The sequence below is a fragment of the Zeugodacus cucurbitae genome, chromosome X (genome assembly GCF_028554725.1).
Source record: "Zeugodacus cucurbitae isolate PBARC_wt_2022May chromosome X, idZeuCucr1.2, whole genome shotgun sequence".
In the NCBI taxonomy this organism is placed as follows: Eukaryota; Metazoa; Arthropoda; class Insecta; order Diptera; family Tephritidae; genus Zeugodacus; species Zeugodacus cucurbitae.
In genome coordinates, this window is record NC_071672.1 from 29686467 (window position 1) to 29705258 (window position 18792).

At 37.0% G+C, this 18792-nt stretch overlaps 1 protein-coding gene across 3 annotated transcripts; it reads right to left on the bottom strand.

The window, feature by feature from the left end:
• Window positions 1-395: 395 nt before the first annotated feature.
• Abcd2_0 (ATP-binding cassette sub-family D member 1) lies at window positions 396-18528 on the bottom strand. 3 transcript variants are annotated; one of them, XM_011193848.3, is made up of 9 exons: window positions 18246-18528; window positions 3849-4521; window positions 3620-3718; window positions 3389-3528; window positions 3149-3321; window positions 2111-2979; window positions 1962-2051; window positions 697-822; window positions 396-626 (listed from the first exon to the last, which is right to left on the bottom strand). In XM_011193848.3, the coding sequence occupies exons 2-9, from the start codon at window positions 4460-4462 to the stop codon at window positions 524-526; spliced, it is 2214 nt and encodes a 737-aa protein (XP_011192150.1). In that variant the 5' UTR covers window positions 4463-4521; window positions 18246-18528; the 3' UTR covers window positions 396-523. The 3 variants fall into 3 exon arrangements, with proteins under 3 accessions (XP_011192150.1, XP_028900036.1, XP_011192149.1); XM_029044203.2 differs by lacking the exon at window positions 18246-18528 and adding an exon at window positions 16626-16916; XM_011193847.3 differs by lacking the exon at window positions 18246-18528 and adding an exon at window positions 16655-16904.
• Between the last annotated feature and the right edge of the window lie 264 nt (window positions 18529-18792).

Genomic DNA, 18792 nt, shown 5'->3' on the forward strand with positions numbered 1-18792 from the left:
CAAACATCCTATGTTGTTGTAAGCCTTGATCTATGTCTAAGCGCCTGAAGTAAGTTTGGAAAGGACAGCGATACACTTGAATCTTATAGTGTAGTAGAATTAGGCTCGGTGCGCCGGTTAATTGCATATACCACTGCCTGGAAGAAACTGGGGAAACCCAATGGTACTGAGAATTTAGAATTTATAGAGTTTGAAATGCCAACACCAATGCACCCAGACAAAGAGCACCCTTGGAGTAGCACCTCGAATGCCTTACTAACCCAATCACCTAAGCTACCAGAAGCGACTTTGAATTCCCTGATGGAGTTAGTGTCTCTAATGGTACCCTCCCTAGGGACCAGGTTTATATCACTTACCCAAGAAGGAAATTCGTATATTTCAGAACTATTCTCGAAATTTTCCGGCGACAGTGCAAAAATATTTTACGCCATATTTACAACTTTATTTCAAAGAAATATTAGTGAAAAAATCAGATACAGGAAAAAATACATAAATAATTACTTTTGCGCAGATTTCTGCAGAATTATTGTAAATTGTCGAAAGGTTTCTGTTGTTCGTTGGCTTCCATTTGGCGGAAAGTCCAATCACCTTGACCATCGAATTCCAAAATGTGTGTATGGAATTTCCTGTTAAGTAGATGTGTATTAAATAAGTGGTGAAATCATTCCATGTTTGTTACGTCTAAATTCAAATTACCATAGGGTGGGCCGGTGTGTTATCGTTAATAATGTGATGCCCATGCTTTTGGCAATCTCATATATTGTGCTCTCCACATCGATAGAAACAGCGCTCGTACATTCGTCCAGTAACGCATATTTTGGTCTAAAAAATTATTGTTTGGTTATGTATGTATATAAATAATTCAATGGAACTCTTGTCTTTAATTTATTTGAATTTCTAATAATTTAATTAGTTATTAATATCTTAATATATAAAAAACCAGTGTCCGTGTGTATGTTCCGAATGAACTCAAAAACTAGTCAACTGATATTCATGAAAGTTGGCATATACATGTAATTTGGTCCAACTTAGATGATAGGATAGTTATTATTCAAATTAATCGAATCCACAATTAGTAATTAACATTTTGTTTTACTTCTAATTTACAGTTACGTATGTAAATATAATATAAAAATGAATTGCTGTTGTTAGTCTCGCAAACAGTCGAGAACGGCCAAACCGATCCGGCTAATTTTAGTCTTGAAATATTCGTGAAAGGCCAGGAAAAGATTAGAGAGTGAGTAAATATGGAAAAATTCCGAGGAAGATAATAATAAGATAATTTTATTCAAGTTGACAAGAAAAATATAAAAAGAGAAAACAAAAAAATATTATTTTGAAGGTTATCATTGTTGCTTTGTTAAAATATTTTTGTTATTGTTCAATTGTATAAGGTTGTGTCGATAGCCCAAAACAATTTGTAACAAATAAGGAAAGGCTAAGTTCAAGTCCAACAGAATATTTTATACTCTTGCAATTTATTGATGTAATTTTGTTAAGATAACATACAATTTGACCCATATATTCGGCAAACAATATCAAATTGCGATTGTAGAAGCAGTTGGAAATGGTAGGGTCTCAGTTGACACCTCTATGATGAATAAATGATAAATGACCTATATTGGTGGTAAAAAAAAGAAAACACATCGATGATCTTAATGCGACAATTTAGAATTTCGGTCCAGGAGAGTTGACATAGCTTCAAACCAGGATGACGTAGTCAATTTTCACAAACTATTTAAAATTGCCTGTACTATCACCACTCACTTTGCAATTAAAAGTAGTGTGAGTTGTCATCATGCTGCGTAACATCGACCTCGAGTAATTAATATCGTCGCCGAAGTCAATATTGGACCAACTTAATTTAATGTATACCTTAGCCACAACAACGTGTGGCCGGGTCTGCTAGTTATATATAAAATATTTTTTAAGTACTGTTTTCAGCAAATTTTGGGGCTTACCTGTGATAGAAAAGCCTTGCTATGGCCATGCGTTGTTTTTCTCCACCAGAGAGTATATCTTTCCAATCTCGCACAGCATTAAAACTATCTCTGTTCAAAGCAATTAAAATGAAGTCTGAAATATTATTTTATTATTTGTTAATAGTTACCGTTGTGCTATATGTTCTAAGCAGACCATCTTCAAGATGCCACGGAGCTCATTCTCTGTGAAACCTTTGCGTAGCATATCTTCTCTACTGTCTGGGTAAATAATCTGATCGCAAAGACTGCCCGTAGACATATACGGACGTTGGGGAATGTAAAACATACACGGTTTATCCTCTATAGGACGTGGTATATACAATTCACCAGCATAAATTGGCCATAACCCACTTAATATTCGGAATAAGCTTGATTTACCACAGCCATTGGGTCCGGTAATAAGCAGATGCATGCCTTGCTCAATACAAAGCGTCAGACTTGGTACGACAATATCACAATTAGGCGTTACCACAGGTACAGACCGTAATGTGATGGTCATGTCATTTGGTGTATCTGTGTAGATTATGCGGCCCTTGGCAATTGGTTTGCCATCTTTGAACTCAATGATGCCATTCATCTCAGTGTTTTCCATAACTGTATTCTTGTGGTAGATACCTTGAGCAGTCTCTTCAAATACCTGCAACATACCAGCAACACGATAAGTATAGCCAGCCAATGCGACAATCTCTTTATATGATGACATTAACCGCTCGATAGCATCGGCCGCAGATATGAGTAAATTCCGTGCTGTAGTTAAATATTGTGTACGCTCACTAACGCTTGAGTTCAATTTAATGCCCGCATCGTTGGCGTCTGTTTTGGCTGAACCTACACCAGACGTCAAAATCGGCAATGAAACCATTATCATACCCGTACCAGACCACACATATTTCATGAAGAACTGCTCGAGCATAACAAACCACAGTTTTTGTGTGAAAATGTTGTTCATTTGACTAACCAAACGGTTATACGCTTGGCGTAATTGCTGTAATTCCACCTGAAAAGTAAACATAAATTATTGAGCTTGCGAAATTGGAGTATTTGACATACTAAAAATATTAAAAACAAAGTATTTCTAAGTTGTACGAACACTATAAACTATAAACAGAAAATTTATCAGAGAGTGTCACTTGGCAAAGGTAGAAGAATCCCACAATAAAACGTACCTTGTGTCCACCATAAAAAGCGATTTCTTCAGAATTTGTTATAATGCGAGAATGTATGTGACGTAAGTAGCCATAACGATTAGCCTCTTCTGCCACAAGCTGTCCAAATTTCGGTGAGACAACTCGGATTATGTGTGCCGTTAATGATATAACTGCAATGGCTAATGTAGGGCCTGTTGATGGAAATTAAAACAATGATAAAATTTTACAATAACAGTTTCAAATGCTGTATTTTAGTACCTGAGATAATGTTGGCATTCATTTTTTTGGAGGAACGCATCAAAGCGAGACCAATCAGCATCAAGTCGAAGCATGGTTTTGTAACGCTGCTATACAGATGTGCTACTGAGGTTGCGAATATTGCTATGTCCTCTGTCAATCTAATAACAATTAATTATTAAAATTAAATAAATATACAATTTAATACAATTTTTTATAAAAAAATAAATACAATTATAATTAAATAGCTACCTATGGTCGGCGTTTTCTATTCGTCCATCCAAATTGGAGACCCGATAATAATTTTGGTTTTTGAAGTATAAACGGTATGAGTGTCGCACCAAACGAGTCCTATAAATAAAAATTAATATTTAATATTATTAGATAATATTTAATGTTATTTATGAATATTTAAATTATTTAATTTGTTGTTTTAATATTTTATATACATGTATTTGTGCGAAGTTTAATAATTGCTTACCTGAATGCCAATGAAAGCTTGCTCTCCAGAAATCGTATCATTGAGTTTATGAATGTAGCGGGTATAGCTATACCAAACCATTTCAAAAGCACTATAGCAAACTGCTTCACATCTTTTCGTACTATAAACTTGACTATAGCACCTTCCAAAGCAGCTACATAAATTGATAAGAATGTTCTAGATATTAAACACAAAGTATGCACGATTAGTAGGCCACTTTCGTAACATAGACATTTTGGTATGACAATTTTGATTAGCTTTCTTAATTGTAGTACGAATTCTTTGTTAAGGCCAGGCTCTAAATGTGAAGCCTGTTTTTTCAATTCTTTTGCTATAACCAACTTTTCTGCTTCAGCCAATTTGGAGTCTTCATCCTCGGTCGTGTTTAGCATTTCATCATTAAATTCCGTGAATGAAGAGCAATCATTATTTTTATGGGTGTGTTCATTGGGTTTCTTATTTAAATACTGCTTGCCGAATAATGGATATGTAATCTTAAAAGTATAGGCACAGATTGCAGCACCGAGTATTACATTGCTAATTACGGTCTTCGATAAACCGTTTTTGTCGTATTTCTGCACCGCCAGATCAATATATTTTGAGAATACAACCATTTTGTTATTTCAAATTAAAACTAATATTATTGTCGTCAACGTATTTATTTAGAAAATTCCTGAAAAAAAATTAATCTATTTATTCGCAATTTAAAAATGCAAGTAATTACATCTAGTTCTAACTAATAGAATGTGAAACAATAAACTCATTAAAAATACACTCTTTCAAGTTGTTGTTGTAACTCATATAGCTTCCATATATCGAGTTTCTTTTTGCAGATATGCCTCACTAAAATTTTTAGAAGGGGAGTTTTAACACTTTTCAGCACTTAGACGATCCAAACAGTGCTAAAATGAATCACGACGAATATCTCGATAGTAACACTGAAAACCGTCGGGTACATCTGAACTTTTCCTCGTCATTAATTTGCAATAGTCTAGGTTTAGCACTTATTATACTCTCGCAACAAAGTTGCTAAAGAGAGTATTATAGTTTTGTTCACATAACGGTTGTTTGGGTCACTCAGAAATAAAAGTGTTAGATATGGAGTTATATAAAGGATCAGGATGACGAGTGAAGTTGAAATCCGGATATCTGTCCCTGCAAGCGATAACTTGAGTAAAAATTCAGATATCTTAATGAAACTTAGAACACATATTCCATGGCACCCTGAGGAGGGTTGCTTTCGAATGGGCGAAATCGGACCATTGCCACGCCCACAAAATGGCGAAAACCGAAAACATATAAAGAGCTATAACTATGCCATAAATTAAACTATTGAAGTATTGGTATGAAGGATCGCTCTATGAAGGGGCATAAGTGGAAGTAATTTTTTTGGGGAAGTAGGCGTGACCACGTCCCCTACTAAGGTTTTTGTACATATATCGTAAACTGCTAAAGCTATATCAACCAAACCTTCTAGAGTCGTTTCTTTTAGGCTCTTCCTTATACAGTCCAAAAATGGCGAAAATCGGATTAAAACCACGCCCACCTCCCATACAAATGTTAGGTTTAAAACTACTAAGAACGCATTAAATCACTAAGGAAAAGCACCCGAAACCTTACATTTCATTATAAAGATGGTACAGAAGAGCTGCATTTAAAATGGTATACACAAGTTGAAATGGCCGTGGTCCGCTACGCCATAGCATAGCGCAGAATTTAATTTTTTGCTCCCGCTCCAGTTATAGTTTTTTACATAACAAAACTCGTAGCAGAGTAGAGCACATACTTTTACATTGTTATGCTAAGGCTATGCTGTGGCTCTCGACAAAGTGAGAGCGGTAGCAAGAGTAAAATGAAATGCTACGAGAGTAGCGTAGTTTTTCAAACGCTGGTTCTATTCATTTTCTTGATTAGATTTGCGTCGATTTTACTATTTAAAAATTTGAACCATGGATGGTTGGAGGTATGCTGAAACATTTGGTCATATTTTTTTCCCCCTTTTTCGTTGCTGATTGCGCTGTAGTGCACTTGCCATTTTGCCGTGACGTTTCTTTCTATTTCTTTACAGGTGTCAGCTATAGTCCATCCTAAATGGATAAATTCACCATTGCGGCCTGCATGTTTTGCTGCATTGTCGACTATAATATTTTGATGAACTCATCTGTGACTTGGTATGAACTGAAGCTCTACTATTTCCAGATTGCTGTTCTGAATTTTGTTGCGGATCTCAATTGTTAGGTAGTTGTTTGAATCGTCGTTAGTTAATGCCATTGCACCTGACTTGTTGTCTGTTAGGATGGCTAGTCGATGTATTTGTTGCGTTATGGCAAAAGCTATTGCTTTATCAAAGGCTAAAGCTTGTTAGTGTAGAAAGAGCGAATTGCATTAGATATAAAACGCCGCTTTTGTCGTTCCCTCTTTTACTGAACCGTCTGTAGAAATTGTTTCAATGTTTCTGTTCTTTAAGTCGTTTATCCTTTTGTTGAATAGTTGCTGTATTTGTTCCTCATTAGCTTCTTTTTTGGATTTTGTTATGTTTTGAAGAAATCAATGTCTAATTAAATTTTTGTATTTGTTGTGCTCATCGGTAGCTTTTCTAGTTCGCAAAATATGTGTTCAAATTCTGTACATATCATCGTATAGCTTGTAGAATATGTTAATGGTTGTTTATTTAATGAGTCGGATAAAGGCAGATTATACGCGATTAGTTTTGAAACTTCCTTTGCTGTTGCAAATTGGAATTCTGTATTCTCCAGATGGTGTATAATATGCGTTGGTGTTGATTTGATATGTCCCAAACATTTTCTAAGTATTTTGTTGTCACAGATTTTTAGTGTGCTTAGTGCTTTCTTGGATAGATTCGCAAAGGAAGACGCAGCATATTCCATTTTGGATAGTGCAAATCCTTTGTAAAACAATAAGGCTTAGAATATTTAGGAATTTACATTGAATGTTTACTTTGTCGACGATTTCGTTTTTAATTATAAATGTAAATTTGTAAATAAATTTTTGTTATAAACGTAAATTTGTAAATAAATTTTTGTTATAAATGTAAATTTGCTGAGTTATTTTCAGTTATTATTTGTGTTATTTAGTGGTAGGTTCAGTGTTTGTTTATTGTTGTTAAAATGTATTGCGTTTGTTTTATTAAAGTTGATTTTTAAATCTAGTTGGTTGTAAATGTTGTTAAATTCGGTTAATTTTACTGTTAGGTGCTGTTTAACATTGTTGAAGTTGTGGTCGTATGTGAGAATGAAGAAATCATCGGCAAACTGGAATGTGGTTGTGTTTGTGTCGTTAATACTGTGTAGTTCTGACGTATAGATATTCAATAGTAGTGGACTTAGTCCGCTGCCTTGTAATTGACCTCTGATGATTGTAGTGGAGGTATTTCCTAAATGTAAGATTCTTTTGCTGAAGAAGTTTTCTATCCAGTTGGTTATCACCGGTGAAATACCTTTGTTGAAAAGTTTGTTTGCCATTTTTTAACATTCAAGTTATCGTATGGTTTTTCGATATCGATACATATACCAGCAAAGTGCATTCCTTTAACTTTGTTTTACAGTATTGTGTTTATTACATCTCTTCTTCTTGACTGGCGTAGACACCGCTTACGCGGTTATAGCCGAGTCCACAACAGCGCGCCACGCATCTCTCCTTTTGGCAGTTTGGCGCCAATTGGTAATACCAAGTGAAGACCGGTCCTTCTCCACCTGGTCCTTCCATCGGAGTGGAGGTCTCCCTCTTCCTCGACTTCCACCAGCGGGAACTGCATCGAAAACTTTCAGAGCTGGGGCCCTTTCGTCCATTCGAACAACATGACCCAGCCAGCGTAGCCGCTGTCTTTTTATTCGCTGGACTATGTCTATGTCGTCGAACAACACATACAGGTATTCACCGTTGCCAATGTTTAAGGGACCATAAATCTTCCGCAAAACCTTTCTCTCGAAAACTCCTAGTGCCGTCTCATCGGATGTTGACATCGTCCACGCTTCTGCACCGTAGAGCAGGACGGGGATGATAAGCGACTTGTAGAGCTTGATTTTTGTTCGTCGAGAGAGGACTTAACTTTTCAATTGCCTACTCAGTCCATAGTAGCACCTGTTGGCAAGAGTGATTCTGCGTTAGATTTCAAGGCTGACATTATTATCGGTGTTGATACTGGTTCCTAGGTATACGAAATTATCTACAACTTCAAAGTTATGACTGTCAACAGTGACGTGGGAGCCAAGACGAGAATGCGCTGACTGTTTGTTTGATGACAGGAGATATTTCGTCTTGTCCTCATTCACCACCAGACCCATACGATTCGCTTCTTTATCTAGTCTGGAAAACGCAGAACAAACGGCGCGGTTGTTGCTTCCGATGATATCAATATCATCGGCATACGCCAGGAGATGTACACTCTTGTAGAAGATTGTACCCTCTCTATTTAGCTCTGCAGATCGCATTATTTTTTCCAGCAATAGATTGAAGAAGTCGCACGATAGTGAGTCACCCTGTCTGAAGCCTCGTTTGGTATCGAACGGCTCGGAGAGATCCTTTCCGATCCTGACGGAGCTTTTGGTATTGCTCAACGTCAGCTTACATAGCCGTATTAGTTCTGCAGGGATACCAAATTCAGACATCGCGGCATAAAGGCAGCTCCTTTTCGTGCTATCGAAGGCAGCTTTAAAATCGATAAAAAGGTGGTGAGTATCGATTCTTCTCTCTCGGGTCTTTTCCAAGATTTAGAGCATGGTGAATATCTGGTCCATTGTAGATTTTCCAGGTCTAAAGCCACACTGATAAGGTCCAATCAGTTCATTGACGGTGGGCTTAAGTCTTTCACACAATACGCTCGACAAAACCTTATATGCGATATTGAGGAGACTTATACCACGGTAGTTGGCGCAGATTGTCACCCTTCTTATGGATTGGGCAGAGCACACTAAGATTCCAATCGTCAGGCATGCTTTCTTCCGACCATATTCTACAAAGAAGCTGATGCATGCACCTAATCAGTTCTTCGCCGCCGTATTTGAATAGCTCGGCCGGTAATCCAACGGCCCCCGCCGCTTTGTTGTTCTTCAAGCGGGTAATTGCTATTCGAATTTCTTCATGGTCGGGTAATGGAACATCTATTCCATCGTCATCGATTGGGGAATCGGGTTCCCCATCTCCTGGTGTTGTATGCCATTGAGCAAGTCGGAGAAGTGTTCCCTCCATAATCCCAGTATGCTCTGGACATCCGTTACCAGATTACCTCCTCGGTCGATACATGGTCTTGAAACCTTCTGTAAATCGCCTCATCTTTTCATAAAATTTTCGAGCATTACCCATGTCGGCCAGCTTTTCAAGCTTTTCATACTCACGCATTTCGGCCTCTTTCTTTTTACGTCTGCAAATGCGTCTCGCTTCCCTCTTCAGTTCTCGATATCTATCCCACCCCAAACGTGTTGTGGTCGATCGCAACGTTGCGAGGTAGGCAGTCTGTTTTCTCTCCACTTCGGAACGACACTTCTCACCGTACCAACTGGTTTTTTGGCGTTGCCGGAGACCAATTGTTTCGGCTGCAGCGGTATGCAATGAGTTTGAGATGCCGTTCCACAGCTCCCTTATATCGAGATGCTGATGAGTGCTCTCAGAGAGCAGGAGTGCAAGTCGAGTAGAAAATCGTTCGGCTGTCGGTTGTGATTGCAGCTTTTCGACGTCGAACCTTCCTTGTGTTTGTTGACGGGCGTTCTTTGCTGCACAGAGGCGTGTGCGTATCTTTGCTGCTACTAGATAATGGTCCGAGTCAATGTTTGGTCCTCGGAGCGTACGCACGTCTAAAACCCTGGAGACATGTCGTCCATCTATCACAACATGATCGATCTGGTTGCGAATGAATCGATGCGGGGACAGCCAAGTAGCTTGATGGATTTTCTTATGCTGGAATCTAGTACTACAGACGACCATATTTCGGGCCCCGGCGAAATCGATCAGCCTTAGACCGTTTGGCGATGTTTCGTCATGGAGGCTGAATTTTCCGACTGTTTTGCCAAAGACACCTTCTTTACCCACCCTAGCGTTGAAATCGCAAAGCACGATTTTGACATCGTGGCGGCGGCAGCGCTCATAGGTACGTTCTAGGCGCTCATAGAAGGTATCTTTGATCACTTCGTCCTTCTCTTCCGTCGGGGCGTGGGCGCATATCAGCGATATGTTGAAGAACCTCGCTTTGATGCGGATTGTGGCTAGACGTTCATCCACAGGAGTGAATGCCAGGACTCGACGACGGAGTCTCTCTCCCACCACAAATCCCACATCGAATTTGCGCTCCTTTATATGGCCGCTGTAGTAGATGTGACAAGGACCCACCTTCTTCCGTCCTTGTCCCGTCCATCGCATTTCTTGTTTTGCGGTGATGTCAGCCTTTACTCTTACGAGGGCATCAACCAGCTGGGCAGAGGCACCATTCCAATTAAGGGTCCGGACATTCCAGGTGCATGCCCTTAAATCATAGTCCTTTATACGTTTGCTGTGGTCGTCATCAAAAAGGGGGTTTCTCATCCGAGGCTGTTTACTTTAGCTCGCTTCCAGACAGATGTCTGTTGGCTGCCCAGAGGATACTCGGTCTAAGTCCGGAAGTCGTGAGCTGCTTGAGCCACATGCAAAAGAATCGTTCCTAGCCACTCCCAAGTGAATGGCAGTCAGAAACTCTCCTCACTTACGTGAACTTCTACATTTGACTCCACATATGACTCCATCATTGATACAAAATGTTGTAGATTTTTTTTTATTTTTGAAAAGTATATGATCTAGAAGGTATAAGATCATGTTGGTTAATAAAGTTGTCCCGAAGTAGTTTGAAGATTCCTTCCGTAATTTTGAGTGTGGTTGATAGTAATGCTATTGGCCTGTAACTGGTGATGTCTTCTGGATTTTTGTTTTTAGTATATGTATTATTTTTATATTTCTCCACTCTTCCGGTACCAATTTTTCAATATTTGAAGGAGTGCTTTTTTCTCTTCGTCTGTTAGATTAATTACCATTCAATATGATATACCATCCAATCCTTTTGCTGAGTCTGGATTACGTTCTGGTCTGATCTGGTCTACGAGTCTGGTCAGATCTGGTAGTTCTTTATCTATACTGTTTTGGTAGGGATTTGACGAAAAGTTGTGGTTCTGGTTCGGGCCTGCTATTGATTCTAAAAATTTCTGTATTTCCTCCTGGTTCCAGCTGTTGTTTATTCTCTTGTTATAGCCATATTTTTTAATATTGTTGATTGATTTCCATATTTGTTTGCTGATAATGCTATTTGAAATTTCATCTAGGAGTTGATTAAAGTTTGCTTTCTTTTGTTTGTTTATTTCTGTTGTTAGATTGTTTTGTGCCTCGGTTAGTTTGTTTAGATTTTCTGTAGATCTTAGTTTTTCATATAATGATCTGGTATTGTTTCGGTGTCTATAAAGTTTATCCATTTCTGTGTTCCACCATTTTTTCTGAATATATTTGTTGTTATCGTGAATACAAATGGTGTTTTTTTTAATTGGTGTTTTGAAAGAATTATTTACTTCTTGCAATGTATGTCCAATTTTTAACTTTGTAATGTCTGCGATTAGTTTTTTATGTAGAATTTTGTGTGTTTTGTTGATTTTTGTCAACGGTTTGGTTAAGTTTTATTATGATAGGGTAATGGTTTCTTGTAATAATCTTCGTGCTTAGAATTTTCCATTCTACATTAATAGCAAATTTGTTGCAGAAGGTGATGTCTATGTGAGAGGTGTGGTCATTTTGTCAATATGTTGGAGTACCCTCATTTAAGCAATCGAATACACAATCTGATGCTATATCTTCTAATATGGTACCTTTATTGTCATTGCTATTACTTCCACAAAGTGTCACCTTACAGTTAAATCTTAAGTTTTTTGCCTATGTAAATATTTTAAATATTTCTTCATTGAAATCTGCACTGGACATATTTGGTGGGCAGTATATGGTAAATATATTTAAATTAGTTTTTAGGTTCAGATTTGTTATACCAATAATTTCCGCATTTGTTTCAATTTTTATTAATGAAAATTTAATGCTCTTCCGCATATACATGCCTACTCCTCCGTAGCCATCCCTTCGAAATTTACCTACAAAGTTGTAGTTGGCCAGCGATGTTGAGCTGTTGTCACTTACCCACGTCTCGATGAGAATGGCTATGCCTATATTTTTGTTTATTGAAGTTAATTCTAAAAGTTCTTTGTTGTTGTGTTTTTTTAAACTTTGAATGGTTGGTAATATTATCATTTGGTATTTCATTGTTTATTTTCCACAGGTCTGTGTAGACACTCATCTGTCTAGTTGTATTTCGGATTTCTATGAGCATATCATGATAATCTTTGGTATTTTTGTTGCTTGGGTTATTTGTTAAGAAGTTGGATATAGAATGGTTGATTTTCGTCGCGAAGGAGTATTGTTGGTGTACATATTTTGCAGCTTCGGTTGCGTTATTGTACGGTTTTCTTTTTTGACCTGTTGGGAGTTGTGGAAATTCTGTATCTATTGTTGTATTGTCTTTTAGAATTGAAAATCTGTGTCCGAAGATGTTTGAATATCTTTGTCTCGCTTCCATTTGTGTTATGTTTTCCAATGCATAATATTTTTGATAGTATATGCTTTGATTCTGGCTGGACAATATTTGTATGTTGCGCTGTGCTTACCTTCACAGTTGGCGCAAGATATCGTATACATTTGTCGTTAAGTTTGTGTGATTGACCACATTGAGGGCATATTCTAATTAGTTGTTTGAAGTTCTTTGAGAAATGGTATCTTAAGCATTTGTAGCATTGTCTAAAAGCGATGAATGGTTTAACTTGTATTTTTGTATAGGAATAAGTTACCTCCATTGGGATTTTGAACCCCTCGAAGATTATCTTTGTTCTGCGAGTTGGAATGATTTGTTCTTTAACTTTTCTCGTTATACGAATTATTTGCTTGATTTTAATCGGCGAACTAATATCATTTTTTAATTCTTCTTCTGATTATTCCGTTGGGATATGGAAGATGGAAATGAAGTGGGCGAAGATTTTCCTTTCGTATTCCCCATGTACTGTTGAGCAAAAATTATTGGCTGCGTTGCCATTTTTAAATAATAGTCTGCATCGTCCAAATCAACATTTTAATGTCTAATATATCAGCGATTTTGTTATTTAGAATATACTTATTTAAACTGATTGTATTAATTGGTTGTCTATCACCATTATTTGCCGTTCTATCCACATATACCATGAATGGGCCTTTATGATTAGAATCGCATACATAGTTGTGTTATTTGGTGTTACTTTTCATGTATCTGTGTTTCATAATGTTGTGTTGAATCTCGTCTTTTCCTGTTGTTGTCTTCGAGTCTGTTACGACTACTGCTCATACTTATTATAGTGTTGTAGGCCAAGGTGCATTCCTGCCCCCGCCTTTTCGGTACATTTTGGAAAATTTAATATAACCTTATATATTTTGTTTTGTAGAAACAGATGATTTGATATCTGCGATACGGTTATCGGAAGGTATTTTAACCTTATAGATGAAAAATACACTGATTATTAAATAAATTAAATTTTTTCACAAATTTTTCCCGCTCCGTTAAAATTTTTCGCGCGTCCCCCGTGAGGACACAATTCCGATTACTATGGCGCCGCGAAAGACGTCCTTACTATGGCGCCGTGAGGAAAGACGTCCTCCAGATTAAAAAAATATATAGGGTTATAGGTACCGCAGACGCCTAGTTTTCGAGATATTCCGCTTTAAAGATCAAAAAATCAAAATTTTCAACAAGCAATTTCACATACTTTAACACATTTTACGCTCTTTTTTCACTTCAAATATATGAAATTACATTACTAACATTCAATAAAATTCATATTTTACATTTATTTAAAGTTTATTAAACAAAAATTACTTATTTTAAAAATCACTTTTCACTCTAAGATTTATGTGTTTAAATTATGCGGAAACGAGCGCTGCCACATTGTAGATACCATATATAAATTCATCCATAAATTCCTCTTTTTGCGAAAATTCCTCTTCTTTTATTTAACAAAATAAATGTTAAAAATCATATCGAGGACTGTCTCTTATTTTGCTAACACTTGTATTTGCTTGACCAGAAAAGAGTTCTACGCGAAAAAACTTCGAACACACCTGGTTTTGGATCGACCATGGTAATTTACCGACCATACCGGTGCTGCGTAATTTACGACCGGCCGGCCGATAGCCTTGTAAGTGGCCAGCAACGTTTCTTTGTCTTTTCCCCAAGTGCTACCGGCTAGCGACTTGAGGATTTTGTTGCGGCTCTGTACTTTAGTGACTATCGCAGTCGTGTGTGGAGTGAAGGAGTGCAGACTGTCAAATGTAACTCCCAAAATTTTGGGGTTATTTACTGTCGGAATTGGTATGCCATCGACATGAATGTTAAGACTTAGTCTGTACTCCTTCGTCCAGTTGGTAAAAAGGGTCGCCGTGGATTTAGTGGGTGCGAGTGCCAGTCTCCTCGCAGAGAAGAAGCGAGAAAGTTCGGGGAGGTAGCTGTTCACTTTCGAACACATGTCATCGATGCCAGTGCCCGACGTCATTATCGTGCAATCATCTGCGTAGGAGGTAACGGAAATTCCCTCTGGTGGTTGAGGAAGTTTGGAAATATAGAAATTAAACAGTAACGGGGAGAGGACACCGCCCTGTGGAACCCCTTGTTTAATTTTCCTAAGTTTTGATGTTTTACCTCGAAATAATACCGATGATTGTCGACCGCTCAGGTAGTTCATAATCCATCTCTTCAGCCCCGGAGAAAGAGTTGTTTGTTCCACGTCTTCTAGAAACGTTGTTAGGTTGACCGTGTCAAAAGCTTTTGACATGGCCAACGCTACTAGGACGGTTCTCTTACAGGGTGGTTTCTGATTTAGACCATGAACTATCTGGGTGTTTATGACGCTAAGTGCTGTTGTGGTACTATGCACTTTACGGAAGCCTTGTTGATGTTTAGCTAGGTTCAGGTGTTATGTGAGTCTCGGGAGCAGTAAGGCCTCAAGTGTCTTCACTAATGGGGAAAGGAGAGTTATCGGGCGATAGGACTCCCCTTGGTTGGCGGGTTTCCCAGGTTTCAGTAGTGGAATCACTCTTCCGATTTTCCACATATCGGGTATTTTAAAAGTGGTTAGCGACAAATTGAGTACCTTGGCGAGAAATTCTACTCCCGTTGAACCTAGGTGTTTTAACATTAAAGAATTTATTCCGTCAGGGCCAATGGCTTTGGAGGACTTGGTCTTCCTGATGACCTCCTGAACCTCCCCACTGGTGAAAACAAGTGGCGCGCCGTTGTTTCGCATTCTGCGCAGCCGTCTGGTGACACGTCTTTTGGCCTTGTCAACCTGGGGGTGCAGTATGAATTGTCGGCTAAAATAGCTCGCGCACCTCTCCGGGTCCGAAGAGGCATAGCTACCGAATTGAATTTTAACTCGGTCGTCATGTCTCCTCGGGTTTGAAAGGGATTTGACGGTTGATCAGAGCTTGCTCACGCCAGTGGAAAAATTACAGGACTTCAAGTGCTCTACCCATTTCGTCCGCTTATAGTTATTTACCAGTTGTCGAATCTCCAAATTGAGATCCCTTATGCGGGGATCACAGGGATCGACCTGGCGTAAGGAGTCACGCTCATTTGCTAAAACTGCCGCTTCAGCCGGGAAATTAGGGCGCAAATTGGCAATTTTTCCGGGGGGTATGAAACGAGCAGTAGCATCGGTGATCACCTTGCGGAATTGACGTTCGCCAACGATTACGTCGGTAGGAATGGGAAGAGCGGCGAAGGTATTCTCGGTGAATTCTGTGAAGGCGTCGCAGTTAGCTTTATTAAAGTTAACATAGCTGCGGTTGTCCTCAGAAATAAAGTCGGGAGGTTTTTCCATCGAGATAATTATGGGCAAATGGTCTGATGCTAGAGTTAGCATAGGTCGCCAGGTTATGCAGTTTATCAGACCACCGCTACCAATGGTGATGTCTGGCGGAAGCGGCTGCAGGTGCTCATAATTCTGGTGGGAGCTTCGTTATTCATTGTGCAGAATGTCCACCTCTTTGATAATCCCCGGTGTTGGAGGGTGTTTACTTAATAACTATTTATAGGGTATTTGTTTTCTTCATTTTGATTATTTTTATTCGATCGCATGTGGCAACACTTATATTCTGTCATCTTGCAACCCTTTTGTTATTGTACAAATAAGCAGAATTGTGCAAAAAGTTAAATGTTTATTTACTGCAAATTTTGATATAATAAAAATAAATATATAAAAACAAATTAGTGAAGCGTAAATATATTTAAAATTCAAAATATATGAGAAAAATTCAATATACAGTGAGAACTAACGTGTTGAAAATTGTTAATTTTAAATCTTTAGTTGCAAAAATCTCAGAAACTATAAGTTTGCGGCGGCAATAATTATATATATTCGTAATCTATCCGCCCATATTCATCTTAACCCCGAAATCGTGGGACGGTAAAGTTTTCCCAGCATATATTTACGTATACTATAGGCAAACATTTAATTGTTGATAATGTACTCACAATTTTCAATATTTCTTACTTAATTGGATATGTGACTACATCTGTAAATGTATATATCGCAATGCAAAAGCAAGTTTCAACAAAACTACTTTGGACTCCAGGTCAAAAATTATTACGAAATCAAGCACACGTAATGGTCTTTGAATAATTCTTAAACGGCTATATTATAATCTTAATTCGTTGTACAATAATTATTAAAATTGTATACAAACCAACTATTTTAACACTAATATTTAATCACCTTATAGAAAAGCTTTATAATCAAGTGATTAAAAGCATTGATTTTAATTGTTTTATCAACATTTTGTGTGTCTTTGAAACAACATCACAGTATTTGCTTGTAGATTTTTACTCCCTTTATTAAGAATTTGAAACGTTAAATTACTGTTTAGTTCAGTTTCCAGCCAAATAAACAAATTTCAGATTCTGATAGCCCTAAATGTTGCCATAAGTGGACAATAATAAACAAAAATGAAATGTTACCCTGCGTTCGCACTAAGAATATAGCAATAATTGGGAAATAAATTGCTTGCCATGAATTCTCAATTTTTTTTTTTCATTTACACCAACTATTTAGAGTGGTAAGATATGTGTTTCTCTGCTTTTGCAATTCGTAGTGAAGTGAGAATCAATACAAAATTTGTTATTAATCGTTGATATTTTCATGAGACTAATATGTATTCCCATTAGTGATGAGCAATATATCACTACTCGAGATTTTATCACTTAGAAAAACGTATAAAAATGATTCTAATTCGATCACAGTAGCTATAACAGTTCAGGAATTCTAGTTAGATCATAGTAGCTGTAGCAGTTCAGTGATTCTAGTTAGATAACAGTAGCAATAGCTTTTTAGTGATTCTAACTAGATCATAGTAACTGTAGCAGTTCAGTGATTATAGTTAGATCACAGCAGCAATACCAGTTCAGTAATTCTAGTTTGATCACAGTATCAATAGCAGCTCAATGATTCCAGTTAGATCAGAGAAAGATGTTCCGTGATTCTAAGTTTTCATTGTAGTTTAGTTTCACTTCCGACAACATTTCTTTGTTCATATCCGGGATTTCTTCGGTTTCCATTTTAAGCAATTACAATTTACTTCTCATAAATTTGTTTGAGTATTTTCGTATTTTCGTATTTCCTTCATAGTCGATGGACGTCATTAGGTTGCGTTTAACACTCTCCAATATTCAACATTATTATTTACAATGTCCAAAAGTCATAGTTTTCTTCTTAATTTAGTTTTGTCTTCTTAATTTTAACGAACTTCATCATAATGTCGGCCAAACTGACAAATCTTACGACTACAACAATTGAAAGTATCAATGCGTTGAACGAAATATTTCGCCAGTTGAATTCGTACAAGAGAGTATACCAATACCACTTTTAGATTATTCACAATGGTAAAAATGGCTCAAAGCACAAAGGTCAAAAGGGACAACTTAAATATTTCCGAATGTTTTTAATTCGATGCCGATCGAAACTGAGCTGTAAAACACATGTTAATTCGCAGATTTAAGTACTTCTACATCAAAGAATTTATTTTGTTTGCCATTATTAGATTAATAAACAATTTTTAATTTTTATTTAAAGTTTTATGTACAAAGCTCATATGTTTTATACCAATTCAAGTGAGTTTGAACAATGGCGAATCGAGATTGAAACTAAACTAAGTTATATTGTCAAATTTAAAACATTTCTGTGGTATTTTATGGACAATTTATAAACACAATTAATTAATTTTCATTTTGTTTATAGCAGTAATTGCTAAGGACTTTGGTTTAACTGACAAATATAATTGCAGACACTTCATTTATTGTATCGTACTAACCGTTTTGTATAAGATTTTACTTTTATAATGTTCACACTTTTACACTGAATATACGATTATGTTGTTAATCGCTCATATTGTGTTAGCAACCCAGCTCTATCCAATAATCTTAAGGTCAAGGTGCTTTTGTATATTACTAAGCATTCCTAGCCGCCAACTAGCGCAAACTTTACGATAGTAAAGAGATTATCAGCACTGTAGCAATTGAAAGTATCAATGCGATACATAAATATTAAAAGATTAGTGCATTTCAATGTGCTCTTTTCAAAAAAGATTATAAAATTGAAACAAAATTTTAACTGATATATTTTATACATGTATATATAGGCAAGTATTTATATGACACTCTTTAATCACTAGTATATCAGTCATACATACATTGCTTCTATTTACTGTGTGAGCAATGGAATAAATTACGGTAATCAACAATACTTAGTGAAATTTTACTCACTATTTTAAAACTTGCCGCTTATCTCGAAATATTATAGCATATAAATATTATGATTATTCTTATTTCAGGATGCAGAAAGATTACTTATAATTGTGC